At 46.5% G+C, this 26,116-nt stretch overlaps 1 protein-coding gene across 1 annotated transcript in view; it reads left to right on the forward strand.

Moving 5' to 3' along the window:
- Positions 1–26,116, forward strand: part of ADAM12 (ADAM metallopeptidase domain 12) — a 298,041-nt gene that overhangs the window by 266,689 nt on the left and 5,236 nt on the right. The window contains exons 15-22 of the mRNA XM_012781371.3: positions 129–237; positions 347–545; positions 2,565–2,642; positions 5,293–5,401; positions 9,539–9,674; positions 10,299–10,407; positions 12,068–12,247; positions 24,362–24,492. Of these exons, the coding sequence (XP_012636825.2) occupies positions 129–237; positions 347–545; positions 2,565–2,642; positions 5,293–5,401; positions 9,539–9,674; positions 10,299–10,407; positions 12,068–12,247; positions 24,362–24,492 (1,051 nt within the window). The remainder of the gene's footprint in view (positions 1–128; positions 238–346; positions 546–2,564; positions 2,643–5,292; positions 5,402–9,538; positions 9,675–10,298; positions 10,408–12,067; positions 12,248–24,361; positions 24,493–26,116) is intronic.

The following is a 26,116-nucleotide window of genomic DNA, read 5'->3' on the forward strand; positions in this document are numbered from 1 at the left end:
GAGGGGCGTGATTTCTCTGAATACAGAACACGTCTCTCCTTAACCTATTGCCAAAGCCTCATGCCATTTAGAGGAAAACATTAAAAATGCTTGCAGGAGATGAAAGTGCTGTTCTGCTTCTGTTTCAGGTGCTAAACCTGCCCCTGGGATCTGCTTCGAGAGAGTCAACTCTGCAGGTGACCCTTATGGAAACTGTGGCAAGGACTCCAAGAGTTCCTTTGCCAAGTGTGAGATGAGGTATGGAATCCGTACAGCCTGACAGAGCCATCGCTTCGACCTTCCCACGTTGCTGAGGGCTGGTTGCAAACTCTTTCTCTTTGGGAATTGTTTGTTCTTACCCTTCCAGGGATGCTAAATGCGGGAAAATCCAGTGTCAAGGAGGTGCCAGCCGGCCTGTCATTGGTACCAATGCTGTTTCCATAGAAACAAATATCCCGCTGCAGGAAGGAGGCCGGATTCTCTGCCGGGGGACCCACGTGTACTTGGGCGATGACATGCCGGACCCAGGGCTGGTGCTTGCGGGCACAAAGTGTGCAGATGGAAAAGTAAGACCCAAACATTCGCTTGCATCTTAAATGTGAGTCTGGAAGAGGGCCCGTTGAAAAACATCCCGTTCGAGAACTAGGTTACAAGATCGGTTTGTTTTCCTAAATCCACTTCCCAGAACAACTGTCTCTGGAAGCCAGTTCTTTGCACCTAAAAGTAAAAGTCAATAAATCCTAGATCCTGGTCTGGCCATTGAAATGCAAATTTGGGAAAAATCAAGCTTGTCTTCTCAGCCCTGTAGTGTTAATAAGTCATTTTTACACTCTGGGTGTCATGAGGGTTTCCAGCCAGGAAATTACTTTGGAAAGAAATGCAAGAGCATATTATATTGGTTGTGGATCTGTGGCTTGGTTTTTTGGCACCGAGTTCTCAGGGGCTTGTCCTCACCTGGACAGAATGGGAAGTCAGATGTGTTTCCAGAGACCCTACAGAGAGAAGGGTAGGAGACGGGAAGAGAGAGGGTAAACCCAAAAGGGAGTCCTTTCAGAGAACAGAAAGAAAGGTAAAGATACTTTGAGGTTTAGAAATAAAGTCAAAAAAATTTTTTAAGAGAATTTGAGATTTTCATGTTTTATCACGCTGATTTTTTTTCCCCAAACTGTCTCATCAGACTAAATGCTAGCAAGTTAATAAAATGTTTTAAGGGAAAAGATGAATCAACCCCCAAATACTTTTTAGGACCCCATTTTCAGCCTGATCTTGAAATCACTCCCTAAAATGGAAGCCACAGAGAAAAAAAGGCGGACAGGAATCCCCTCCACTCACTCTCTTACGCCCCACAAACCCTCAGCCACACACACTTTTCCTTGAGGAAACAGGATAGTACGAGAAACATCGTATGCACTCTGGATGTCTCCTTAACCACGTTAGCTTGTATGCAGGCCTTGACATTACAAGGACGCCCATTTTTTAAACTGTAGCCTGCATAGCCAGGGCCAGGTGTATCTGAATGTTGAAATTCCAAGGACTCAATTTATCATCTGGTTTTTTCTCCACGTGCAAGACGAAATTTGCTTTGATCTCTGTTTCCGCACAACACCGCTTCTCTGAGGGCTCGGGAGGGCGACGGCACCCTGTGCTGTGATTCTCTTAGGGGGCCTACTGTGTTCATTGTAATCCTGGAAAATTGTTTTTATCAGCTGGAATGTGACTGTCCCCGTGGCCGGCATTCCCACCGACCCCTCAGAGCTGCGTGCCCCTTGCCTTACGTGAGCTGTCGGGGTCGGATAGCGCCCTTCCCCGTAGGAAGGTTCCACCCCACTGAGAATGATTCCGGAACCCAAACATCAGACTCTGCTTCCTCTGACTCCGCTAACTTGTAACATCTTACAGGAGAAAAGGGGCCTGGTCCTTTGAGGCTGGAGTACATTATGCACCTTTGAAATGAGGCTGAAGTCTCTCCACCAGCCCCGTGTCATGTAGCAAATCCCTGCCGCCGCGGCAGCGTGATGAATCCGGGAGAGCCGGCTGTGTTCCTCTGCTGGTTTATGTCACTGATGGTATTACTACTTGTCAGTATTTTGAAAAAGTTCCCACATTTCAGCATCTCCTTTGAAAGATTCCCAGACCCAGGATGCGTGGAGCCCGCCGGTCTACACGGGCCCTGGGGTGAGGACCACTCCATCTCGCACTCTCCTGCATCTTTTAATGGGGTAAAAATATGCTGCAATACATAGATTTTATTACAAGCTCTAGACGAAAATCATGATAAAATCAGTTACAATTTCAGGCTCAACTGAAACCACATAAAATGCCATCAAGTACGGAAGAATCTAATAGTGTTCACATTGAACTTAGTCTTGAGAAATGCTGAATTTGGAGTCAGACAGTAGGATCTGTGTGAAAGTCAAATGAAAAATGTGTCATTATGCTGTATCCATGTTAACTGAAAGAAGGTTGAATCTTCTCCAACCCTTTCTTTGCTTTCTCTTTTTTAATATCTGTATGGGGGCAGCCAGGAGGGTGGGGGTCACTGAAGAAGTACTAAGATAACATGTTCTGTTTTCCTCCCTCCACAGATCTGCCTCAATCGTCGATGTCAAAATATTAGCATCTTTGGTGTTCATGAATGCGCAATGCAGTGCCACGGCAGAGGAGTAAGTACGCTAAACTGACTTTTTACAGCCAGCCCATAACAAGTTAAGCAATCAATAATTTGTTTGTAAAAGTTTTTGCAAGCCATAGCTTTTTTTTTAGATAGAGCAGTTAGTGTCTTCTCAATATTTCCTTCTAAACACATTAATTTTCTTTGACCTTTACATAACAAGAAATATGATTTTTGTTTAACAGAGAAAATCAGCTTGAGCAGTGATTATCTTTTAAATTAACATTCTGCCATTTAAAAAATAATTTTGTTGTCTTCAAAGTAATTTTAAAACCAACCTTTCTTCGTGCACAGTTTCACATTAACATTTCAAATAGCTCGTCCCTCTTGCTACCAACATTCAGAATATGTGTCTGAACTGAAGTTCTTCCAAATGGAATTAAAACGAAGACAACAGACCATACTAAGTACATGTTCTTAAAATCACACACAATGGGTTTTCACTAAAGAAAGCTGTTGTTTAATATTTTAGTTCAGAGAACCTTTAGGGCGGAAGAGGTTTCTCTAATTGTTTAAACCATAACTTATTTTTCCTGATGGGCTTAATTATTTCCAATGGGATCCTATTAATCTTGACTGGCCATGCCAGTGGTTCTTTTGTCTTTCTGAAATCTTTTCTATAGAAATCATGTTCCAAATTCTATTTTTAAAATGTACAGACACGTGCCAATGATCCTCACCTAGAATTACGGGGGTTCCCATAAAGTTACATTGTGCTGTAACCATGAAGGGGCTGCTGGGCCCCCTCACATGGGTCTGCCCACCGTGAGTTTAGCTAACTCCCAGTAGAAAACAAAATCTTTTTATGTCTTCATTGGTTCATAGATTTCTTGCTGATGCCTGCTAAGAGGCAGTCTAGTCCGGCCCTGTTATTTTACTCACAAAGAAGCCAAGACCCAAGTTGGGGGGCTGCTATGTCCAAGGTAACATGACTTTGCAGCCACATGCTGGGTGGGGGGCCTTGCACTCTTCACCTTCCACTATCCCTGGGGCCTCATCCCCACCCCGGAGGGGAGAGGCCCGTTTTCCAGGTAGGTGGAGCAGCCGGCCAGGACTTGGCGACGAGTAGCTTGGCCACGGTTCTTCCTCGATGAGACCAAGCTCACCAACAGCACCTCCAAGTGGGCTGTCAAGGCTGCAGTTTCTCGGCTGCAAGCCACAAAAAGGGCACCGTGCTACATGTTGCAGGGCAGGCGTGCATCTAGGGGCTGGTGGCTGCCTCTTTGAGGGGACAGGCACAGGCTCTGCCACACACCAGTTCATTCTGCTCGACTCACAGCAGCACTCTCTCCAACGTACCTGAGGCTGTCTCGACTGTCGGCCTTCTCGTTGGAAACACTGGGGGCAGGTGGCTGATTCATCAAAACGAGTCGGGGGGCACAGAGAAGGTCACGAGTGAGGCACATACTCCAAATATTTTATCTGGCCTTAAAATACTAAAGTGTGTATTAGTATTTTGATGCAGGGCTGAGGCCTTTAGGATTGGTTTGCTGACTGTAGTTCTGCCTTGACTTGCTTATATGAACCGCCCCCAAATGCGCCGTCAACGATGTACGGTTGGTTTCTGTGAGAGGCGGGGAAATGCGGACACTCGGCGGCAATCCGAGTGCAGACTCCGCGCCCGTCACTGCTGTGCCCGGTCATTTTGCGGGGGCCCCCCCAATTCCTAAAGGGTCAGAAATGCCTTTTAGCGATTTGCCTTTCTTTATCCAGTGTTCCCAAAGGATTCAACCTGATTCCCTTGTCTTCGTGCTCATGTTCCAATAACGGGTCCAACCAGCATAGGCAGGTTGGGCAGCCACGACCACCAGTGGCAGGTTGGGCAGCCATGACCACCCGTGCCCCTTGGTAACCAGGTGGGCAGGAGCTCCCCGGCCACCCCGCGGAGCACTCTGCTCTCCGAGTCAGGTCGCCTACTCGGGGCCCAGCAAGGGCAGAGTGCGCCCTCCTCCTGCTTTCCCGGCGTCCCTTTCTTGCCACGGCGGAACCGTCCTCCTGTTCCTCGAGGAAGAGAGTTTAGTGCTGGCTCTGCCCGCCAGCCACGGGGGACCTGGGAACGGCCGCTGGGGAGCTCTGCGAGAAGGAAGCGGGCGTTTCAGGAATGGGGGATGGGAGCGGGCTGCGGGGACGTGTTGGTGGAAATCCCATCCCGTGTGCTTCCGTGGGCGCCGGGAAACAGGAAGCCTGGCTGTGGGCCTGCCCCGCCACCCCAGCCTGCTGGGAGCCCCCAGTCCCCCAGCCTCTCTGAGCCTCCAGTCTGATGGATGCGGAGATGTGCCAGGAGGTTGTCGGGTCCCGTGATGACCCAGGGTCCCTCCTTGCCGCCGCGGGGGCTTCTCCTCGTGGCCAGATGCTGAGTTCCCTGGATGTAGAGAGGGCTAGGAGCAAGCTGGGGGCCCTGATGACCCCCACTGTACTCTCATCACACCTGCTAACCGCAGGCCATGTCACAGCTACAGCCTCCGGTTCGCCGTCCCCCGTGTGGTGCTGCGTCTGGGGCCCGTCCCCACCGCGCCGTGGACTCGTGTCAGCGCTGGGGCCGGGCTCCGGCTGCAGCGCCCTTGCTCCTGCCGTGGCGCCGCGCAGAGGGCAGGCCCGGACGCCACGGCCTTCCTGACGCCTCTCTCTCGCTGCCCCGAAAGGTGTGCAACAACAGGAAGAACTGCCACTGCGAGGCCCACTGGGCACCTCCCTTCTGTGACAAGTTTGGCTTTGGAGGAAGCACGGACAGCGGCCCCATCCGGCAAGCAGGTCGGTGAGGCCCCCGCACCCCTGGGGGTGGGGGTGGGGGAACACCGAGCGACCGACCTGGGATGGCGCGAGGCCAGGCAGGCTCAGCAGCCGCGAGCGTGGGTGCGGGTGTAGCCCCGTCAGCAGGAAACCCGGGGGGAAACCCACGTGGGTGTGACACAGCCTGGGCTCCCGCCCAGCTTCCGGGGGCTCTCGCTCCCGTCCTGCCTGGTCACGTCCAAGGCTCCTTGCTCTCCGCTTGGAGCAAGTGGCCGAGTTTGCCGCGTACACTTTAGCCTGTGACACTTTCCTTAGCTTAGGTAATTTCTACAGTGAACTGCCAACTGGGCATGAATGTCATCGTGTCAAAGGACTGTCAAGGCGCCAGCTGCCGTGCGCTGGGGCCAAGGGGTGTGAAGTGCAATGCTTTAAAAAGCCATACTAGAAAGACACCCACCTCTGAATAAAGGTGACAGTCACGGCAGCCACGCCAGTGGCAGAGATAGCGTCTGAGTATTGAGCAGGGGCGCGTTGGCATCTGTACCGAGCGTTATGTCGTCTTCTCCCACAACTCTGAGGTAGGCGTGTCTATTCTTTCTTCACATACAAGGGACTTGAGGCTCGAGAAGTTAAGTAATGTGCCCAAAGCCATTCAGCCAAGAGTTAGACGCAAGTCTGTCCCCAATTTTATTTTATTTCTTTTTTGAGACAGAGTCTCGCTCTGTTGCCTGAGCTAGAGTGCCGTGGCGTCAGCCTAGCTCACAGCAACCTCAAACTCCTGGGCTCAAGCGATCCTCCTGCCTCAGCCTCCCGAGTAGCTGGGACTACAGGCATGTGCCACCATGCCCGGCTCATTTTTTCTTTATAAATTTTTAGTCGTTTGGCAAATTTCTATTTTTTTAGTAGAGACTGGGTCTCACTCTTGCTCAGGCCGGTCTTAAACTGCTGGGCTTAAAGGATCCGCCTGCCTCGGCCTCCCAGAGTGCGAGGATCACAGGCGTGAGCCACTGCGCTCGGCCGTCAAGACACTCCTAACAGCAGCTGTGCTTGAACCTTCACGCCTTTCTCCTCGGATGACCTTGAGCAGCACTCTCTGGGACAGGGCTGTTTCCCGAGTTCTTTTCAGACAGGCAAGGGGCAAGTCCGAGTGACGTCCCTGTCACAGTGAAAGCAGCAAGGCAGGGAGGTGCGGAGAGCCATGGGGGGCACGGTGGGGAGCCAGGAGTAGGTGGGACTTTGCAGTGTGTGCTTTCTCCTCGGCACTCGTCCCAGCCCCCGTGACACTGGGACTAAGACCAGTGCTGCTGCAGGGGGGTCACGCATCCCCAAGGCCTGCTGTGATGGGCAGTGTTGACTCAGTGTCTTTGCCACCATTTCCATGGCAACAGACACAACATGGCTCTGCAGGGCCAGGCAGAGCGCAGGGCTCAGGCAGGGAGTTCCACCTAGCAGGCTCATCTGCAGAAACAGTGTCACGAGGGCAGCGAGGTCCCCGTCCTGCTTCTGCTGAAATGTGGGCACGCTTCCACAAGGCACAGCGGCTCCAGGTTCCTGCTCCAGCAGGCCCCGGCCCGCAGTACGGAGCAACGGGACCAGAGAGTCCTGCCCGTTAGTGAGCCTCCAATCGCAGAGGTGGGGAAGCCAGCGCCGGGCTCAGGACCCCCCTTCCCTGGTGACAGCTCAGCCCTGACGCCTGGTCTCTGACTACGACGTAAGCCTCTAATGTGGCTTTAGGTGTTTATTGCACAAAAATAGCAGGTTTTAGTTTTTAGTCCGTCGGGGACCCTGCTACCCATTCCATCTCCGTCCAGGTAAACCAGGCGGTGCTGGAAAGGAAGTGGAGAGGCAGCAGCTCTGTGTCTCTCTGCAGCATGGGTGCACGTGGCCAGTGGACTCGGGTCCAAGAGTTTCCAAAAGGTCAGGGACCCCCCCAGAGTCACCCACTCTTCATTGCGAGAATGTTTAAAAAACGACAACAGAATAGCCAAATCCACCCACTGAGGCCATCATTTCATAAAAGATTGTATCGTAAGCCCCCCCACACACACCCACCCACACACACGTACGGAATCAAGGCAGGCGGTGCAAGTGTGGCCTGGGCCTTGCTGTCCCTGTGGTCTGCTGCTCCTGGCCTGGCTGTGGCTCAGTTGCTCATCAAGCAAGTACTTCCCACATGTCTGCCATGGGCCAGCTGCTCTCCCAGGTCCTGGGCAGACACCTAGCAGAGACCACAAGGCACGGCGACTGTGGGCCACGATGAGGATGTCAGGAGAGGGGCAACCGCCATGGACTCAGGAGCAGCAGGGCAGTGTCGGGAAGGCTCCTGTGGACTCGACGTGTCTGCTGAGGTCTGAAGGGGACAAGGGACACACATGCTCTGTGGCAGAGAGAGCTGGGTAAAGAGCTAGAATCTGGCCCACGGTGGGGCAGGAGGGTGGGTAATGGGCCAATGGGCTAGGGGCTGCAGGAGGCCAGCTCTGCAGGACACACTGCTGGTGCCGGGCCTGGGGGAGAGGGAAATGGAGTCCCACACTGTCCCCCCATCCCCACCCCCCTACCTTCAGCTCCAGCAAGTGGCGGGATGGCGCTCCAACCTGGGGAATGCAACAGGTTCCATTTGGGCGCCTGTTGAACATTCAATTTGATAAATTGATGACTTTAAAATGTATGGATTGATTTTTAAGGAACTAAAAATTACAGTTCAAGACTTTTGCTGCTCACTTTTTAATTAGCTCCATTGCGAGACACCAGAACTCTAGCCAGAGCCCCCGTGACTGCTGTTAAGAATGACATTTTGGCCAGGAAACCAAAAGCCGTGCTTTTCAGTAACACAAGTGAATCAAGACTGTCATATGTTGATTGTCCCATTTAGGCTAAGACCACATCCCTGATAGGGCTTGTCGGCTGGGGACAAAGTCCAGAAACAGAGAGGGCACGACGACGTCCTCCCTGGAGTGGGTGTTGCTGCCACTCTGGTCCTCAGCCAGCTGAGGTCACAGGGAGGGGGGGCAGAGAGCCCGGTAATTGAAGTCACAGCTTCACGGCCAGCACCGGCAGCCTGAATGGACAGCCGCGCACCTACTACGTAAAACACACCCTGATTCTTGCTGGTGGGAAACAGAGACAAATAAATTGACACCCACGTCCTCAAGGAATTCATAGTCCGGTTGAAACTGCAAATAATCCTCCCTCCTAACCCTAGCATTTAGTGTCTTCCCTCAATAGTCTTTGGCTGGGGCTGCTGTCAGAAACCAATCTGAAAGTTCCCGGTCCTTTCCACACCCTTGAGGAGTCTCTCAAATGTACGAAGCAAAATGGGAGCAAATCACAGAAAGGGTGATGTGTTCATAAAGAAAATAAACAGCTCCCTCCCAGAAAATGGAGTTTGCACCCAATGGCTGTATTTTTAAATCCCAAACATAACAAAATCTGTGGATGTTTCATTTAAGCCAGGCGTTCTCAAACCATGGCCCGCGCGGACCACATGCGGTCCACCAGGACATTTATCCGGCCCGCCGGGTGTGTTTGCCGCCGCTGCCTGTCCTGCTTAGCAGCCGACTCGTCCCGGGCCCACAGTGCGCATGCGTGGAATGTGCACCGCACTCTCCAATGGCCCTCCAACGGTCTGGGGGACAGTGAACTGGCCCCCTGTTTAAACAGTTTGAGGACCCCTGATAAGCTATGAGTTTTCTTTATTCACTAATTTGAGATGTCCAGACATAGTCTCATTAAAAAAACACAGAGATGAAGCAGATTCCACAGCTACAGCACGAGAGAAGCAGCCCATCTGTGGTGAGGGCTGGAAACGCTTCAGTCTGGGGACCACTTTAGTGCTGGTGAGGCTGTGGCCCCAGGACCTTCTGCGGCTACCATGGTCCCCTCTGCTGCAGTCGTGCCTGGGGGAGCCTGGGTGGTCCAGGCCCATATTCCTGTCTAGCAAGTTCCGGAGTTGTCAGACATGAACGATGGCAACAGAGATCGAACCTCAAACACGACCTCTGAAGGAAGACTAATTTATTAGCACATCATTCCGGGATTTACTCGCTTCATTTCTGTTTGTTCCTTCAAAGTTCACTTTGCCATAAATGTCACAATTTGAAACCTCCCGTATTTCACTCTAACTGCCTCCTTGTGTGAGTCGAACGTGTTTCGTTTCAGATAACCAAGGTTTAACGATAGGAATTCTGGTGACCATCCTGTGTCTTCTTGCTGCTGGATTTGTGGTTTATCTCAAAAGGAAGACCTTGATACGACTGCTGTTTACAAATAAAAAAACCACCATTGAAAAGCTAAGGTACCCTGGGATGGGGTCGTCATCTTTCCAAGAAATAGTTGAAAAAGTGTACAACAAACTGCTTCTCACTTCGTTTTCCTTAGCAAAGAAAAGGTCAGGTTTTCTGGGTAGTTAGACTGGGGTTTGGGGGTGCATGGGGGGGCTCCTTTTTTTTTCTACCAGACCAGCTACATTTTTCACTTCCTCTCCAGACTATCTGCTGTTTGTTACATAGACAAGCAGGGTGTTGAGGAATTCCGCTGGCTTATTTTCTTCCACCCTTACATTAGTAATTTTTGCAAGACATGGAGACATTGAATTATTTTCATCACATGGGGTAGCTTTTGATCCAAATGCATTCAAAGACATTATTGCTGAAATACCAGCTTCCTGTACAACATCTCCTGGGTGTCCCAAAGCTGCCTGTGGATTGCAAGAACTAATCTAACAGAATCATGGCTTTGGGGGCAAAAAAAAAAAATCAATATTTTTTAATCTTCTATTAGTGGTAGGTAATTTTTCCTTTGCATGTTTATCACATTGAGTTAAGTAAGTAAATTATTTTTTGAGTGTCACTATGAGCAAAATGTAAACAAGCCAAGTCAATGAGAAGAGGAAACACCCTTGGTCCGGCTTGCGTTGCAGGTGTGTGCACCCTTCCCGGCCAGCCGGGCGCGCCCATCCTGGCCAGTCTCACCTCACCCACCTTGGGAAAAGCCTGATGAGGACGCCGGCAGCTTCCAACCCCCCTAAGGTAAGTTTTGAACAAGCATGAGATGTTAGTGCATGCCTGGAGATGTGAGCTTTTCAATATGAGACTGAGTGGGCTCCTAGGGACGTTCTCCAAGAAACGCTGAGTCAGCATACTCAGGGCAATAGAGCCTGAGTGAGGGTCCCTGAGTGGGCCAGAGCCTGAAGGAAGGCCTCACAGTGTCCCCTGCGTGGCGTGGCGTGTACAGATTGTGACCCATCCTCCCTCCAATCACCCAGACCGGCCCTGTTTACAGGGGCCCGCTGGATCTGCAGCCCAAGCAGGCTCCAGACACTGGGCCCCTCTGTGGTTTCTAAATGCCACCTAGCCGGGTTTGGATGAACTTCTTTGCCCCCCCCCCCGTTTCTCCTAAAGTACCTCTAAAAGTCACACTTAGGCATCAGGTTTGCCCAGCATGCTCCAGCCCTGAGCTGAGGAAGCCCTATCACCCCCCCCCCGCCCCCCAATGGTTTCAAAGAACTGGATCCTTAACCCAAAGTACCTGTTGCCTCCCTGCTACCCTGGGGAAGTATTACTGCAGTTCACTCTGGTTTCTCCCCACCAAGTTTTTTTTGGGTATCCACAAGAACACTTGAATGTTGGACTCAAGTCCATATTACAACAGTGAATAAGATTGGTGCTCACTTTTATAACAAAATAATTGACATACTCAGCAGGCAATAAACTATACTTTTTGGATCAAGGGAAATAAAAGAGGGCTGGGTTCCAAGGAGGCAGCCACCATTCCTGGTAACATTTACCACCTCTCATCCCCGAATGGGGGACTAGAAGCAAGAATGGCTTTATCTGTGAGAGCCAAAAACTGGAAATGATCCGTCCACAGACAAAAGGGTAAACAAACAGGTATATTTTCTGTATTATGCACAATGGAATGCTACTCAGCCATGAGGAGGAATGAAGCATTGAAATACACATCATCATTGATGAATCTCAGATTATGATTCAGAGAAGAGGAAACCAAACAGTATATATTCTATGATCCCATTTATATACAATTCTAAAAACGCAAACTGTAGCCACAGAAAGTGGAGCCATGGTTGCCATGGGATGGAAGGATGATAAGGAAACTCTTTGGAGTGATAGATGTAAACATAGGTCAAAAATTATTAAGCTGAACCCTATAAATATATGCAGTAAATCATGTCAATTATATCTCAATAAAGCTGGTTTTAAAAAGGGAGAGGGGGGCAGGAGGTACCAGGCCTATGCTATACCTGTTCTGTCTCTAAGGATGGTGGGGGGGAGAATATCCAGGTACAAGCCTCCGGGAAGCATGGCTGTCCTTCCCCTGGGAGTTCTCTGGTTCTCACTGAGCCTTGCATGCATTATTAAGCTATGTCTCATCTTCATACCTCCTTTGTAATTTCCTTAAGATCGGGGTTGTTGTCTTCATATATGGTATTTTTTCAAGTCCCTTACTCCTATTTCTTACACCATTTTTTTTTTAATTAAAAATTGATCCCTCTATTCCAGATTTGGAGGGAGGGGTGCTTCTGTGAGATTTCCCTCTTGTAAATATCCTTGATTTCTTTCCCCACTCCACCTTCAACTATGGCAGACAACTTAGCACTGCCGCCTCCTTAAGGAATTGTCAATATTTTTGCGACCTGTCACAGCCTGACTTTCTGCTTTGGCCGTGCAGAACAACGCCAGGAGATTGGTGCCGTGTCCGAACGTTGACATCAGCAGACCCCTCAAAGCCCTGGACCTCCCTCAGCCCCAGTCACCTCAGCGAGTACTTCCTCCCCTGCACCAGGCTCCACGTGTGCCCAGCGTCCCCGCCAGACCCCTGCCAGCCAACCCTGCACTTAGGCAGGCCCAGGTATATCTTCTGTGCTCATTTGATAGGATATGGGTCAAATCCAGATTCTGTACTACTTGGTAATGTATACACTGGGACAAGCTGCTTAAACTTCTTGCTTCTATAAAATGGAGATAATTCAGCTACTCAGATGGTTGAATGAGAAAATCCACATAAAGCAGTTGGTGCAATCTGTTTTAACGTACTGTTAGTAATTTTTTTTATATTCACACTAGTTAAGGTACCCATGCAACTTATCTAAACCATGAGACAGTCCCACTAAGCATAATCATGGTTATACTTTCTCACCAATTTTCACTTTTAAAATATTTACAAGAATTTTACCACCTACTGAGTATCTCTGTAGTAGACCTAGCACTGCTGTGGGTACTTTGTATATATTATCTCATTTTTATGCTGTTTTTGGAAGTAAAAGTTTGTTGGGATTATGAATGTGGTATTTCACAGTAGGAAACTTGAGGGGGTAAGGAAAAAAAATCAAGATAATCACAGGTAATTTTTTATTATCATATTGTAATTTTTGTAGGTCTCTATTTTTAGCAATTCTCCATGTACAGAGCTTTATATACTACTTTTTTCCTTAAGTACTTGTCCATTATTAGGCATGTTTATACATCTCTAATTTTGGCTATTATAAATAGCTCTGTTATGAAGTTCTAGACAGATATATTTTGAACCTCCTTAAATTATTCCCCTAGAAAAAAGTGCAACATTGGGTTGAAAAATGGTATGACCATTTTAAGCCTAATAGTTCTGAAAAAATAATTTATATAATTACATATATTGATGTTCCTGCATTGCCTTTCTCACCATGACTTTGCTAGTATTAAATTTTTTTCAAAGCTTTGACAATTTGATAGAACTACTAAACAGAAAAAACTGGGATATTTTATCAGTTACTGAAAGGGAGTGTTGAAGTTTTCCAAGTGTAATTGTGTCTCCTTTCAGTTCATCAGTGTTTGCTTTATTTTGAAGCTCTATTCATGATCCACACAGGTAGGAGTGTTGTATCTTCTTTGTGAATTGACCCTTTTCTCATTATGTAAAGTTACTCTGGTAATCTTTGTTCTAAAAGTCTACTTCATCTGATATTAGTATATCCGCTACAGTTTTCTTTTGATTAGTGTTTGCAATGTAATAAGTCTTTCCCCATTGTTTCACTTTTAACCTATCTACAGCATTAGATTTGAAAATAGTTGCTTGTAGACAGCATGTAGTTGGCTCATACATTGTTTCATTCATCCTGCCAGTCACTGTCTTTGATACGTTAGAATTTAAACCTATCATGTTATTTGTTCACTCTGATATTCCTGTGATTTATTTCAACATTTTTTAGTATTTCATGTTGATTTAGCTATAGTGGGTTTGAATATATATCTTTATAGTTTTTTGTATGATTGCTCTAGGGCAGAGTTTCTCAACCTAGCATTTTGTGCTGAATGTTGTATAGGGATTTTCCTGTGCATCATAGGATGTTTAGCAGCATCCCTGGCTTCTACAAACTAGATGGCAAAAGCTCATGTAATTATGTCTTTTTATTGCCAAACATCTGCTGAAAGGCAAAACCACCCTGATTGATAAAGTATTGACACTAGTAGACTACGAAAACCACTGCGCTAAAGGTTACAAAATTTGTACATAATTTAACACCTTTTAGCTCCCTTTATCCACCCCTTCATGACATGTCTTGTTACATTTATGTACACTGAGAACTGCTTCAGATGTTGTATTTTTTTCTTTCAGCCAAATGTAATTTTTAAAACATATTTACTCAGATTGCTTCTTCGTGCCTTATGTTGTAAGTTTCTTTCAAAAACTTCCTTTATCTGAGGATGTCTTTGTTTTACCTTTATTTCTGAAGGATACTTTTGCTGGATATAGAATTCTGAGTTGACTGTTTTCTTCTTTTAGCACTGAAAAACGTTGTTCCACTTCCTTCTAGACTCCATGGTGTTGAGAAATCCGGGAAAGCAGAGATCTGCCAGTCCCCCGGCCATGATGCCCAGTGAGGAGGGACAGGGCCTTTTTCTGGTGTTGAGCTAGAGTGAGGTCCAGGGTGATCAAAATGTTTGTCATTCTGGACTGCCCTTTCCAAGTGTTTTGGCTGAAGATAACAGGCTTTTCCTTAGGGATTCTTTTTCTAATTTCAGCCTGGTACCATTAGTTATTTCCAGGTTGTGGGCCTCTCCATCGCTCAGGCCAAGATACATAAAAGGAAAAACACATACAAGAATTCACCGCTGGGTAGGGTAACTTTTGATGTCCCTAGCCAGTCTACTTTCTTTCCTCCAACTTTGAGTCTTCCATCAGATGCTTTATGAATTTCATCCAGATTTTTTTTGCTGTAATTAACAGAAGGAATAGGGTGAACTGTATTTATTATTCCATCTTGTCTAGACCTCTTTTTGTATTTGAGTGCTGGTACACTTGAACTGCTTTTTATGTATCTATAATAGCCAGTATTGCGCTGGTACAGTGGCTCTTTAAAAAAAAAAAAAAATCTGCTTTATAGCTGATTTCTCTGCTGTAAAAACTCCCACTCTGGCCAATTTCAAGTTATTAATGTGACATCACTGAACAAGGAGTAGGGACTTGGCAGTCATGAGCCAGTACCAGCCAGCTATTAACTATATTTGTTCTGTGAATTGTCTGCTCTTATCCTTTGCCTGTTTTTTTCCTACTTGCAAGGTAGAGGGTTTTCTCCTTGATTTATAAGAGTTTCATTTTTGATGGATTAGAAATTACTTAGTTTTATTTTGGCATAGGTTTTGAATATTATAAATTTAGTCATCTTTTGGGAATTTGCCCATTCCTTTCATCCTTGCAAAGATCTGTTTATTGCTGTCTGTCTTTTACACTTGATCTGTTATGGAAGGTGGTAGGTTACAGCCTACACTCTTCTGAGCTGAGAACTTATTTGAGAAGCTGACGAAAGCTATGAACTGCCAGAAAAATGCACCACTACTTAATATTTTACATGTACATTTCAAGTATCCACAGAGCGAGTAAGCTCTTCCCCACATCCTGACCCTTTTCGTTTCTCCCCTTAAGCAACTTTGCCTGTGCACCATGTCTCACTGGAACAGTCTCTAACAAACCATGTGATCAGAGGAAAGCTATTTCCACTTGCTAGTGTTTTGTTGTTGTTTTTTTTTTCCGCCAAAGTGATTCCTTCAACATTTCCTTAAAGTAGGCCCCAAAAAGGCCTTCATTCTGTTTTATGAAACTAAGGAAATGTTACCCTTTAAACATTAGTCACTGAAAAATCCACATTTCTCACTCCAGGCTGGTGTCTGTCTGGAACTTTTCCGAGACATATGATATAGATTAAGTGCGTGATTTCTCTCCCATCACACTTAGGGAACTGGAATTAATTCCATGCAGGTGTGGGGGCTGGTTGGCAGCACTGACTGCCATGTGACACACACACACACACACAGCTAATCATGCTTCATCTGTCCAAATGTACCATCTCAACATTCCAGAAGAAAAGAAAACACTAGCATAAACACTCTAGTGGTCAACCTCACATTTAAAGTATAAACTAGTTCTTTATGGATATTTCATCTCCTATAAAAATGTTCTCTTTGATTTTTAAAAATCAAGGACAGTTGGATCAACTTACTCTTTTGTCCACAAACACACCTTTCCAATGTACCATTTCCTTTGAGGTATAATGACCCTTGAATTCAAGATTCTCATCCTAACTCTCCACAGCCTTGATCAATGAAACAAAAATTTTTTTCATGCCATGAGCTATTTTAGAGGAAAATAATTCAGTGTATTCATCTAGCTGTTAGCTGGCTGCTGTCAAGCTCTCCTGAACCACAACCTGAGCATGAGAGGCCAAGTAGGCTAGAGAAAAAAGTTGTAAAAGGATTTTTTTAAAAAATAAGAACTTAAAGGGATGTGTGATGACTTACCATTTTCTGCATGGACAGGAAGCATTGCTAGAACATCTTCTCTGTGCTTCTCTAAGCTTGGCATTGAATTTCCCCCTGCCCTGACTTGTGTATTGGATTTGCAATCCACCAGGAACACGCACTTACAGTGGGAAGATAGGTCGGCATACATTTGCATATTACAAGCCACTTTGGAAGCACCAGGGGAGTTTTTCTATAGCTTCTGCTGCTTTGTAATTCATCTCAGACTCTGGGAGGAAAAGAGGAGGAAAGTTACAGGAGGGGCCGAGGATGGATCTGCGAGGGCTTTGAGAGACTTTCTGTAAATCTCAAGCTATAGGTTATGTTTTCCTCTGATTACAAATCATTGAACTTTGCACCCTAAAGAGTCTATTTTACTATGTGATTTTTAAAATATGATAGAGGAGAAAATCCAAGGGCATAACCAAGCACACATGCCTTGAGCAGAATTCCGGAAGCGGGGGCTCAAGCTTTGACACCGCTTCATGGCGGGGAGAGAGACAGGAACTCGTGCAGTGCAGGAGCTGAGCGCGCAGAGGAAGGGGTCCCCTTCCTGTCCTTCAGATATTGGCAGCCTCACGTCCGTGCCGAGCTGGCAAGAGACTGATGGAGAAGCCGCACTCACAGGTGGGGCAAGTGTGCAGAGTGCGGCTGGAGAAGTCGGCCACAAGGTGGCCAGGACACCCAGACGCCACCCAAGACCCTCAGAAAGGTTTGGGCGCAGACCAAGTGTCCTGCCATCATCGTACCGGAGAGGGGCTCATGTTGCCAATATTTGAATTAAATGTGACCCTCCTCAAACGACTACAAAACAGGAGGACACCTAAAAGTGCCAAACACCAGAGTGCATAACTTTATCCGTGGGGAAGGACGTGCAAGAACGCTCAGGAACAAACCCCGTGGGGGGTTCTGTTAAATTTCTAGGATATACCCAACTGAAACCAGTCATGCAGCTTATATGAGTAATTGAATTAATTCTTTCAAAGCTTAAACAAAAACACATTCAATGTCAGGTTTCTCAGCTCACAGAAAACTGTGTCTCCAGCAGGCTGAGCTGGAACATAGCAGAGCGAAAGGCCATTTTTCTGCTATGAAACTCGAATGTGCCACGATCCTCAAGGGTGTTTCGGTGGCACCTTCGGTTCACGGATGGGCCATTCTTCTAACATAAAACCTCACGCAAGTGTCACACAGCATTTTATCTGTTTGAGTTTTTAAGGTTTGCCCCTCAAAATGGTATTTAAATTACACCTGATGATGGGTAGTCATACTCAGAATACTGAACTAGCTGGCTAAAATTGTTCCTCTAATCAGAATAAAAATTTTTATTTTTATCCGTACAACCAAATGGTATGTATATATGGGGGGTAGTGGGGTGTTAAATCCTTTGGTATAAGGAGATCCTAGTTGTGTTTTGAAGTGTTATAAAATGTGGCTGGGCATGGTGGCCAACTGGGAAGCCAATGTTGGGAGGATGGCTTGAGGCCAGGAGTTCAAGAGCAGCCTGAGCAAGGGGGGAGACACCACGTTTCTACAGAAAAAATAGCCAGGCATAGTGTGCACTTATAGTCCTAGCTACGAGGAAGGCTAGGGCGGGAGGATCACTTGAGCCCAAGAGTCTGAGGTTGCAATGAGCTATGATGACTCACTGCGCTATAGCCTGGGCAATACAGTGAGACCTTGTCTGGGAAAAAAAAGGCAAACATTTGGCACCAATTACAGGGCTAAGTACTTCACAGGCATTTCTAACCCTCTGTATGAGCCTAGGAAGCAGATACTATCCTTAGCCCCATTTTACAGAAGAGGAAACATTACAAAATAAGGCTAAACTTGTCTAGTAGGATACCCAGAAGTGGGAGAGCCGAGGGTCAAGCGCAAGTTCTTTACCTGCAGGCTTAAAATAAATGCACAGATGGATGGATGTATCAATCGAAGGGAGGAAGAGAGTACCAGGGAAGCAGCCATGCTGGCATATTTAGAGCACCCGACTGCCCAGCTGTCTTTAGTTATACAATGTAAGAGGGGCAGGGGGACCTTCTGGTCTTATCCTATGAGGAGGTCAAGTCTCCATCCTGTAACAAAAGAGCCTTGGAGTTGTTTATGCCACTCCCATGCTCCAATCATTATGGTCTCACCTGGAACAAGCCATCATTCAGAACCCCGACAGTAGTCGGGGCTGTGCTTTGGATGTGAAATGAAGGCTCTGTGCATTTTCTCCAGGGGTGGAGATTTTCAGTTCAGTGTTTCTGACAGACACAGCATTGCTCTTAATCCACACCTTATCTGTGTCTCTGTTATTTACAACACACAGTATTTTGTAAAACAAGACTAGCCAGCCTGGGACAGTCCCTTCTAAGAAAAGGCTACAGAATGATCAAACCTTGCTAAAGTAGCCCCAGGAGTAGGGTCAGCGGCTATTACAAGTTGGTCCAAATTCCTTTTTCTTCCCAACCCATAAAGAAAAGTGATGATTAACTGGGACTGTTCAACAGCAGCTACTCATTCACAAATGCTTTCTCAGGATGTAAGCGTGAACACAGCAAATTAATTTAAATCATAATTTTACATCAATCAGGTGAGGGCCAGCTCACTGAGACTGAGCCCACACTGTTCAACAGCAGCTCTGGCTGGCTGAGGACCTGTACTCTCCTCACCTGGGTGTGTCTGATCTTTAAACTAGCACTTGTAGAATCTGGAAATCTGATTATGTAGGCCCTTACTGTCAGAAATGCCAGTGTGTAATGAGAAAAGAAAACCCATTCATCGGTATAGTCTTCTAAGGAAGATGAAATACAAGAAAACTGAGTTTGAAGAACACTTTCATGACTACAGGCAAAGCACAGGCTGGTGACTGACAAAGGTGCTGGAAAGAGTCCCTTGGTGCCCGCTCTCTGCTTTTTCCGGATCTTACCTTTTTGCCCAAAACTACACTTACCGTCAGCCCTTCTGTGGTCCTCCCACAAGACCCTCGGCCTGGAGCTACCTGCGTACCTGTTCTGTCCTACTTCTGCAGGCAGAGACTGAGCCAGTCTCCCTCTCGGCCACACCTAAATCCAGCCCCTCGGACACAGTAGGCACGTAGGAAATGTGCATTTTAAACAGTGAAAATTAAGTTGTCCAGGCATCAGTCATACTCTCTGGGACCATCATCATCAACGAGTCATGGATGAATGAAAATGAGTCCCTTCCTCCTGTAAATATAAAACAAGGTTAGCAAGGTCTTAGACTCTTGCTATACTTCCAGAAACTTTAACTGGACTTTCTTTGGTTTCATATAATTATTCATGAGACATACCCATCAAATGTCTATAAAGGTATTGATTACCAGTGGAAGTACCTGTCTTAGCAAGGTACTTGCTAAGTAAATACCTGTCTATCTCTGGGGAGAAATAACTTCCTAGAACACAAAATTTCCAAGGGAAGTCATGCAAGTGATTGCAGTATTCAAAAGGGTGTTTATTTTCCACTCGTTTGCATGTAAGTATTCAAATTGTACATGAAAAACAGATGCCTGATATTTTACCCTTTTGTTAATATATGCCTATCATTAAAAATCTCAGTAGCATAAAGGGTTATTCAGAAAACAATTAGTCTTCCTCACACCTGTCACCAGGCTACTTTAGGGTATAAAGTAACTCCCTTCCCAATCACCATTGGTAGGCTTTTGTAAAATACAATTTGGAATGCCATGAAAGCTCTCAGAGTTCTACCTCTTTCTGCAGAGAGATTATGGAAATTGGACTTTGTGATAGTTAAATGAAAAAAATGAGTTATTCTCCTCTTCTTCTAATTTAGTATTTGATGTTTTCTTTACTATTTTTTTTCCTCCTGAGGTTTGTTTCTCTAACTTCTTATATTAGATTCTTATTTTTATTTATACTTTATTGAAACAAGCATTTGAGTCTAGGAACTTTCCTCTAAACATCACCTTACCTGTGCTCATTGGTTCTAATTTCCAGAGTATTTTATATTGTTTAAATAGTCTACATATTCTCTTGGCCCCAAAATTGAAATTTGTCAGTTTCTAAAATATTTAAAATATATAAAAGTAAAAATAATCTAAAACTCATTTATTCTACACAGAAATAACCACTGTTTTGTCTATATATAATGCCTATTTAAATTTCATATTTGTATATTAACATGTGCATGCTCCTTTTAAAAAAGGAAATACAAAACATTAAAGTCACTACAACTACCTTGGCCTCCCTCCAGGTACAGTTCTTGTCATAAGTTTATTACTGATTTTTCTAGAACCTTTTGAATAATTTTATGTACATATCCATGAACAGCGTATTTTGTGTTTTAAAATTTATATAAATGGTATCAAACTGTACTTACCTTTGTGTCATTTGCACTTACACTCATCTGTATTTTTCATTTCTAGAAGTTCTTTGGTTCTAATTTCGATGATGCTGGCTTGTCTTTTATTTCTTTAAACACAGTAAGAAAATCTGGGTATATTTTTCATTGCTTCTTACTCATATTTCCTTGCTTCTTTGTACGCTCATTTTTTTGAAGATCATCTGTGAGAGTTCAAGGTCTAGGATGCAGATATGTTCCTCCATAGAGGGTTTATCTGGCCTTGGCCGCGTGTCTGCTGGCTGTACCAGTTTAGAACTGCTTTCAAGGGCTTGGGGCTTACTCAACCACACAGGGGATGTGAGTTCAGCTTTGAGTCCTCAAGGACAATTGGTGGTGACAGGTTTGTCTGCCCAGCACCAAGGGAGCAATCCTGACAGTTCCCTGGGGAGAAATTATAGTATACATTTACTTCTATAAACCACTTAACCTGAAGTCGCCTTTGCAGAGCCTGGCTTAAATAGAGAGGAGTCAGGAAAAGAACGATCTCCCCTTAAACCTGGGCATTGGGTTTCTCCCCAGAGTTCCTGGCCTTGATTTCTGTGTTCCTCACCATAAAAGGGTACCAAAACCAACTCAGGTTTTCCTAATTTGGTCGATGCCTTCAGCATCAGCATACTGCTTACCTCCGCAGGCTGATACTTTCAATTGGATTTTGTCTTAAAAACATCTCACAATCTCAATGGTTTTCAGAGAAAGGGCAGGTCACCACCTCACGGCTTGCCATCCTGTGGAAATGGAAGACCTACCCCTCAGCTTTGGTTGGTTCTACGATGTCTGCATTACTGTGCCTTATTACACGTACCTTCTGTTCTGCACACGTGATTTCCACCATCACATTTTAGGCAGTGGGACTCCGAGTTTGTATAGTGTACCACGTTCATGCTGCCCCTGTGCAAGCTTGTCGGGGATCGCTGGTGGCCGCGGCATTCTCCCGCCATGCCTTCCCGTCTTCCCCGGGAGATCTCTCCGATAAACAAGAGTAAACCTGTCCTGCTTATCAAGTGGAAGTTGGGCATTCTTTATGGTGGTGCTCAAGGCAGAGTGGTTCTTTTGGGATTTAAAACTATTCGTTTTCAAGAAGTTTTCCTAAAAGTTTGACATATGTGGCTATTACTGGAACATGAGCAGAAAAATGGAATAGGACAGCCCTGTTATATAGCATACCTGGATTTTTCCTCAATATCCGGAAGATGTCGAGAGGGGAGAAGAACAGGGTTTGCATTCTTCACTTCCTCATTTAAAGTTAAAATAGACCTAAAGAAATATTGATCTAGTGTAAGCTGGACTCGTGTCTCACCTTCGTTCAGATGATTCTTGGTGGCCAGACTGGACTTCTCTGGAAAAGTCCAGGCCCAGGTGCAAAGGCAGTGTGAAAACACCTAAAGGCAACGTGGAAATTCCATCCCTTTCTCCAAGGGCAAGGCATATGCCGCTGGCGATTCCTGCCCAGTATCTCATGGGTTCCATGCTCCGTGCCTCACCTCTGTGATGGCACCTTTTCTTGGACCAACCCCACTATTCCCCCACCATTTTGTCCCAGTTGAGGCCTGGCAGGAAGCCAGTATCTTGCCTAGGCAACATCTTGGCGTGGACCCGTTTCATGTCTCCATCCAGCCAGGTCCCGGGCGTGGCTAGAGGGAGCAGATGGTATCTCTGCTGGTCCCTGGGTTTGAAGTCAGAACTTTCAATAAGCTTCTCACCCATTTGGACTTTTATCACTACGGTGACCATAAAACTTACCTCCTAAAGCAAGAGACACATCTGAGGGAGCGTGATTAATAATTAAACAGGACCACAAGCATAAATTGGTAATGTCCCAGGCAAACTAGAATGAATGGCCAACCTAATTATCTCCTACATTTTCATAATAAATCCAAATATATGGTGATAGATTGTAACATATACCTCACTTTTTCTCCAGCATTGCAATAAATACCTGACATTATCTTCATTCCCAAGGCTATTTAGTCATACTTAGCAGCAAAACTAGTATCAGTAATTATTTAATTCCCAAAGTCTTTCAATTTTATGAGTGTATGCATTCATTTTTACATTACACACTAATATCTTGCTCATAGCTTTCTGCTACCTTATAGGAGATGGAAGTTGATTTGTTGCCTTAGTTTATTACCCAAAATTTGTTGGTAGGGTTATGGTGCTCTTCGATAAATTCACTCCAGCATTGATGGTTGTAGTATAGCAGCAGCAAACACTTACTCACTGGTTCCTGCATGCCAGGCATGGTAAGAGCTTGAATATCTCACTTAAATCCTCAACCCCCAACCATGAAGGGAGGGACTATTACCTCTCTACCAACAAGAAAACTGCATACACTTATAGAGCTAGTAATTTACAAAAAGCCCGTACTCTCAGTCACGTTATACGGTCTTTATTCCTAGCTAGGGAATTTGTTCTATTTTATATTCTACATCCTGCTAATGTTCTAATGAAAATATTGAAGTGTCACTTTAAACCTGTCCCTTGTTCAGTGGCCCTTTCTCAGCCCAGTCTCTCCACCGTTCCAACTTGGCTTGTTTTCCGCACAGCTGTGGTTGACAAACTTCTGTTAGAGCTTCCTGTACTCTACAAAGATACAGTAAATGGTGATTAGACTATTGCATTCTTTCAATTGAGCTCCACGTGCTGAGTAAATGTACTTTTAGTGTGAGCAGCACAGTGAGAAATTCAACTCAAGTGTTTTAAAGTCATTTTTGAGTGTTTCTCAAAATTGTATGGAACACTGAGTGCTACGACAGTGAGTTAGATCATTTGATTATTAGGATGTTGTCTCCTTTGAGGTTCTAGCACCGTTTCCTACAGACTTTGTGGGCATCCATGAGTGCCGCTAGGCTTCAAGGCCCAGAGCAGGAGGCGTCCTGGCACCCATACTCGCCTGGGCCCAAGAGCAGGGAGCCAGGCCTGACACGCACGGACTTCTGCACCCAGCTCCAATGAACCCCACCCTCAGGGGTAGCCACGGGAGGGCCCCCCTGAAAACACGTGGCTTTGAGTTTACTTTTCTGTTTTTCCCTTGTGTTTCTATTAAGCATTATAAAATTTGTGACATGCGGCAACGCTGGTATCATCTCTGTGCTGAGAATCTCCTACGCGTTGTTTTATGTAGTCTCCATAGCCATGCTAGGAGAGGGGTTTCATTTCCCGTTTTCCAGAGGAGGAAAACAAGGATTGGGGCGGTCGAGTGGCTCGTGCAAGTCTGAAAGCACGGCCTTTGGACAAAACTCGGAGTGGAATGCCCTCCTTTCACTTGTCCCTGAAACCCCTGTGTCGATTCTTTGAATCGTTAAAGTGTTTTGGTGAAAGAACTTGAGCGCCTCTCCCTGTGCAGCGTGAGTCGGCGTTCGGCGCGCCCAGCACGTGCGCGGAGGCTCCTCATCCGACTTGGGGTTGCGCGGGTCCTGCTACGCGCCCCCGGCCCAGTGCAAGAATGTGAGGCGTGAGAAGACTTTCACCGACTTCTCGTTTTAGGCCCCCCCAAACTGAAGAGCAGCCTCCAGGCCCGGGAGAGGTATCATGCGCTGGTAGGGTTGGCCTGGCCAGGAAACCCCACGCCCACGGCACGGCACGGGCCGGGAAAACCCACGTTGCGGCGTTTGTAGCGTGCTCCTGTGGAAAAGTCTTTGCGTGTTAGAGAGACCTTGGGAAAGAAGGTTAACAGAGATCATACAACGGGGTGGGGGTTGACAAAAGGATAACGTTCAGAAAATGACGCCTGTGCCGAGGAGTGGCCCACCTGTCCCAGTGCCCAGGGACCCTGTTGCCTCCAGAGGAGAGATGAGTGATGGGGGTAATCTTGTGTTTCTCACAGGGAACCCGAAAGCCAAACCCTCCTCAGAAGCCTCTGCCTGCAGGCCCTTTCGGCAGGACGTCGCAGTTCGGCAGCGCCCCGGGGAGGACCCTGGGCCAGCAGGAGCCCGGGCTCCACCTGGCACCCCTCAGGTTGGTATAGCGCAGCAGGACACGCGGCCGTGTCTGTGTGTATGTGTGTGTCTCTCTCTGTTGTGGGGCGGCCGAACCACCGCCAGCCAGGGCACGGTGTGGTAGCCTGGGCCATAACCAGCAACACTAGCAGATAGATACAGAGACAACCAGGGAGGAGGCAGTCAGCATGAGCTCATCAGCACAGGCGTCACGACGTAGCTGTCACCAAGACGAGGTAGAGCTAGACAGACACAAAGGAGGGGGCTAGCCTGTATGCTCACCTCCAAAACCCTCACGCAGCCTCGGCCTCATCCTTGGGCTCCTGAGACCTCGGGGTCATAGGTGAAACAAGGGGACCAAGGGCAGGAAGGCCAAGGTGCTGCTGGGCGGTGGGACCCTGGGATAACTGAGCTGCTTTACACAAATGACAAGGGCATCACCTTTCAAGACTTCTGCTGCTGTGGCCGACTAGGGGGGCAGAGACCCGAACCCTGCCTCATGCAGGGGGCTCAGCCCAGCGCTGGCTCACACTGGTTGGCAAGAGCTATCACGTTTCCAGGAATTTTGAAAGCTGGTGTTCAACGTAGCCATTGGATTATAATTTATATCATTGTAAGTTTCTATAAACAAAAAGGCAGCAAATGCTCAAAACTTACCCTTTCCAAATTTTTCACTACATTCCGCTGTAATTACCTGAGCTCTTGAGGTTGCCTGCATCTGTTTCTTCCACGTGGCAGGAAGCCCACGTCGTGTGGCTGTTTTCATATCTTCCACGTTCAGTGGACGTCACAGTGGTAGCTCGAAATCAGCCGTGTTGGGAGTATTTACACCATGGAAATTAGCAAACATTACACATCAGTCTCTCCTCCTTCCCCCCCAGCGGATTGTTAAACACTTACCTGCACACAGATGAGTTAAACCTGCAGCCAAAGCACTTTTCTGACTCACGTGCCCTCCTGGCAGGACGCTTGCTCTGTGAGCTCAGAAGAACCGAAGGCATCGTGTCGGCCAGGCCCCGGGTTCAGTAACTCAGTATCTCTGAAGGGGAAGATACAGTGTCGTGATTTCATTACAGCTCTTGGGAAGAATGCTTGGCCTGCGAAAGAAATAGCTGCCTAATAAATCTCAGAGATAAAGCCGGTCAAAGGGTCAGGGCCAGGGTTTAATTCCCGACTGTATAAATACAGAAAAATTGCATAGCATCCTAATTATTTCATTGTGGTTTCTATGTTGATCTTAAGGTTACTTTTCTTGTTCTTTTTGAAGAAAAGACAATACTTTACATGGATGTGATGAGGGAAAGGCCCCCTTTTCTTTTAAATGTCCTGAAGCAGTGGCCCGTCTTGCCTCTCTGCCAGGTGCTGACACCACTGCTGGTTTTGTCCCTGTCCTGTTCTTTTTTGAGGGGTGCCCTGTGCCTGCTCCTGTTCTCTAGAGCTGTGCTGTACAACGCAGGGGCCACCAGGCACGTGGGAGCTGGGCAAAGTCAGCACACGCTGTAACTGCCACCGCCACACTGGATTTTGAGGACCTAGTATACCCAAGAAATGTCAACTATCAAATGTTTCTTTATTGGTGACATGTTGACATACTACTCTTCTAGACACATTGGGTTAAGAGAACCATACTGCTAAAATTGATT

The sequence above is a fragment of the Microcebus murinus genome, chromosome 14 (assembly GCF_040939455.1).
Source record: "Microcebus murinus isolate Inina chromosome 14, M.murinus_Inina_mat1.0, whole genome shotgun sequence".
NCBI lineage: Eukaryota > Metazoa > Chordata > Mammalia > Primates > Cheirogaleidae > Microcebus > Microcebus murinus.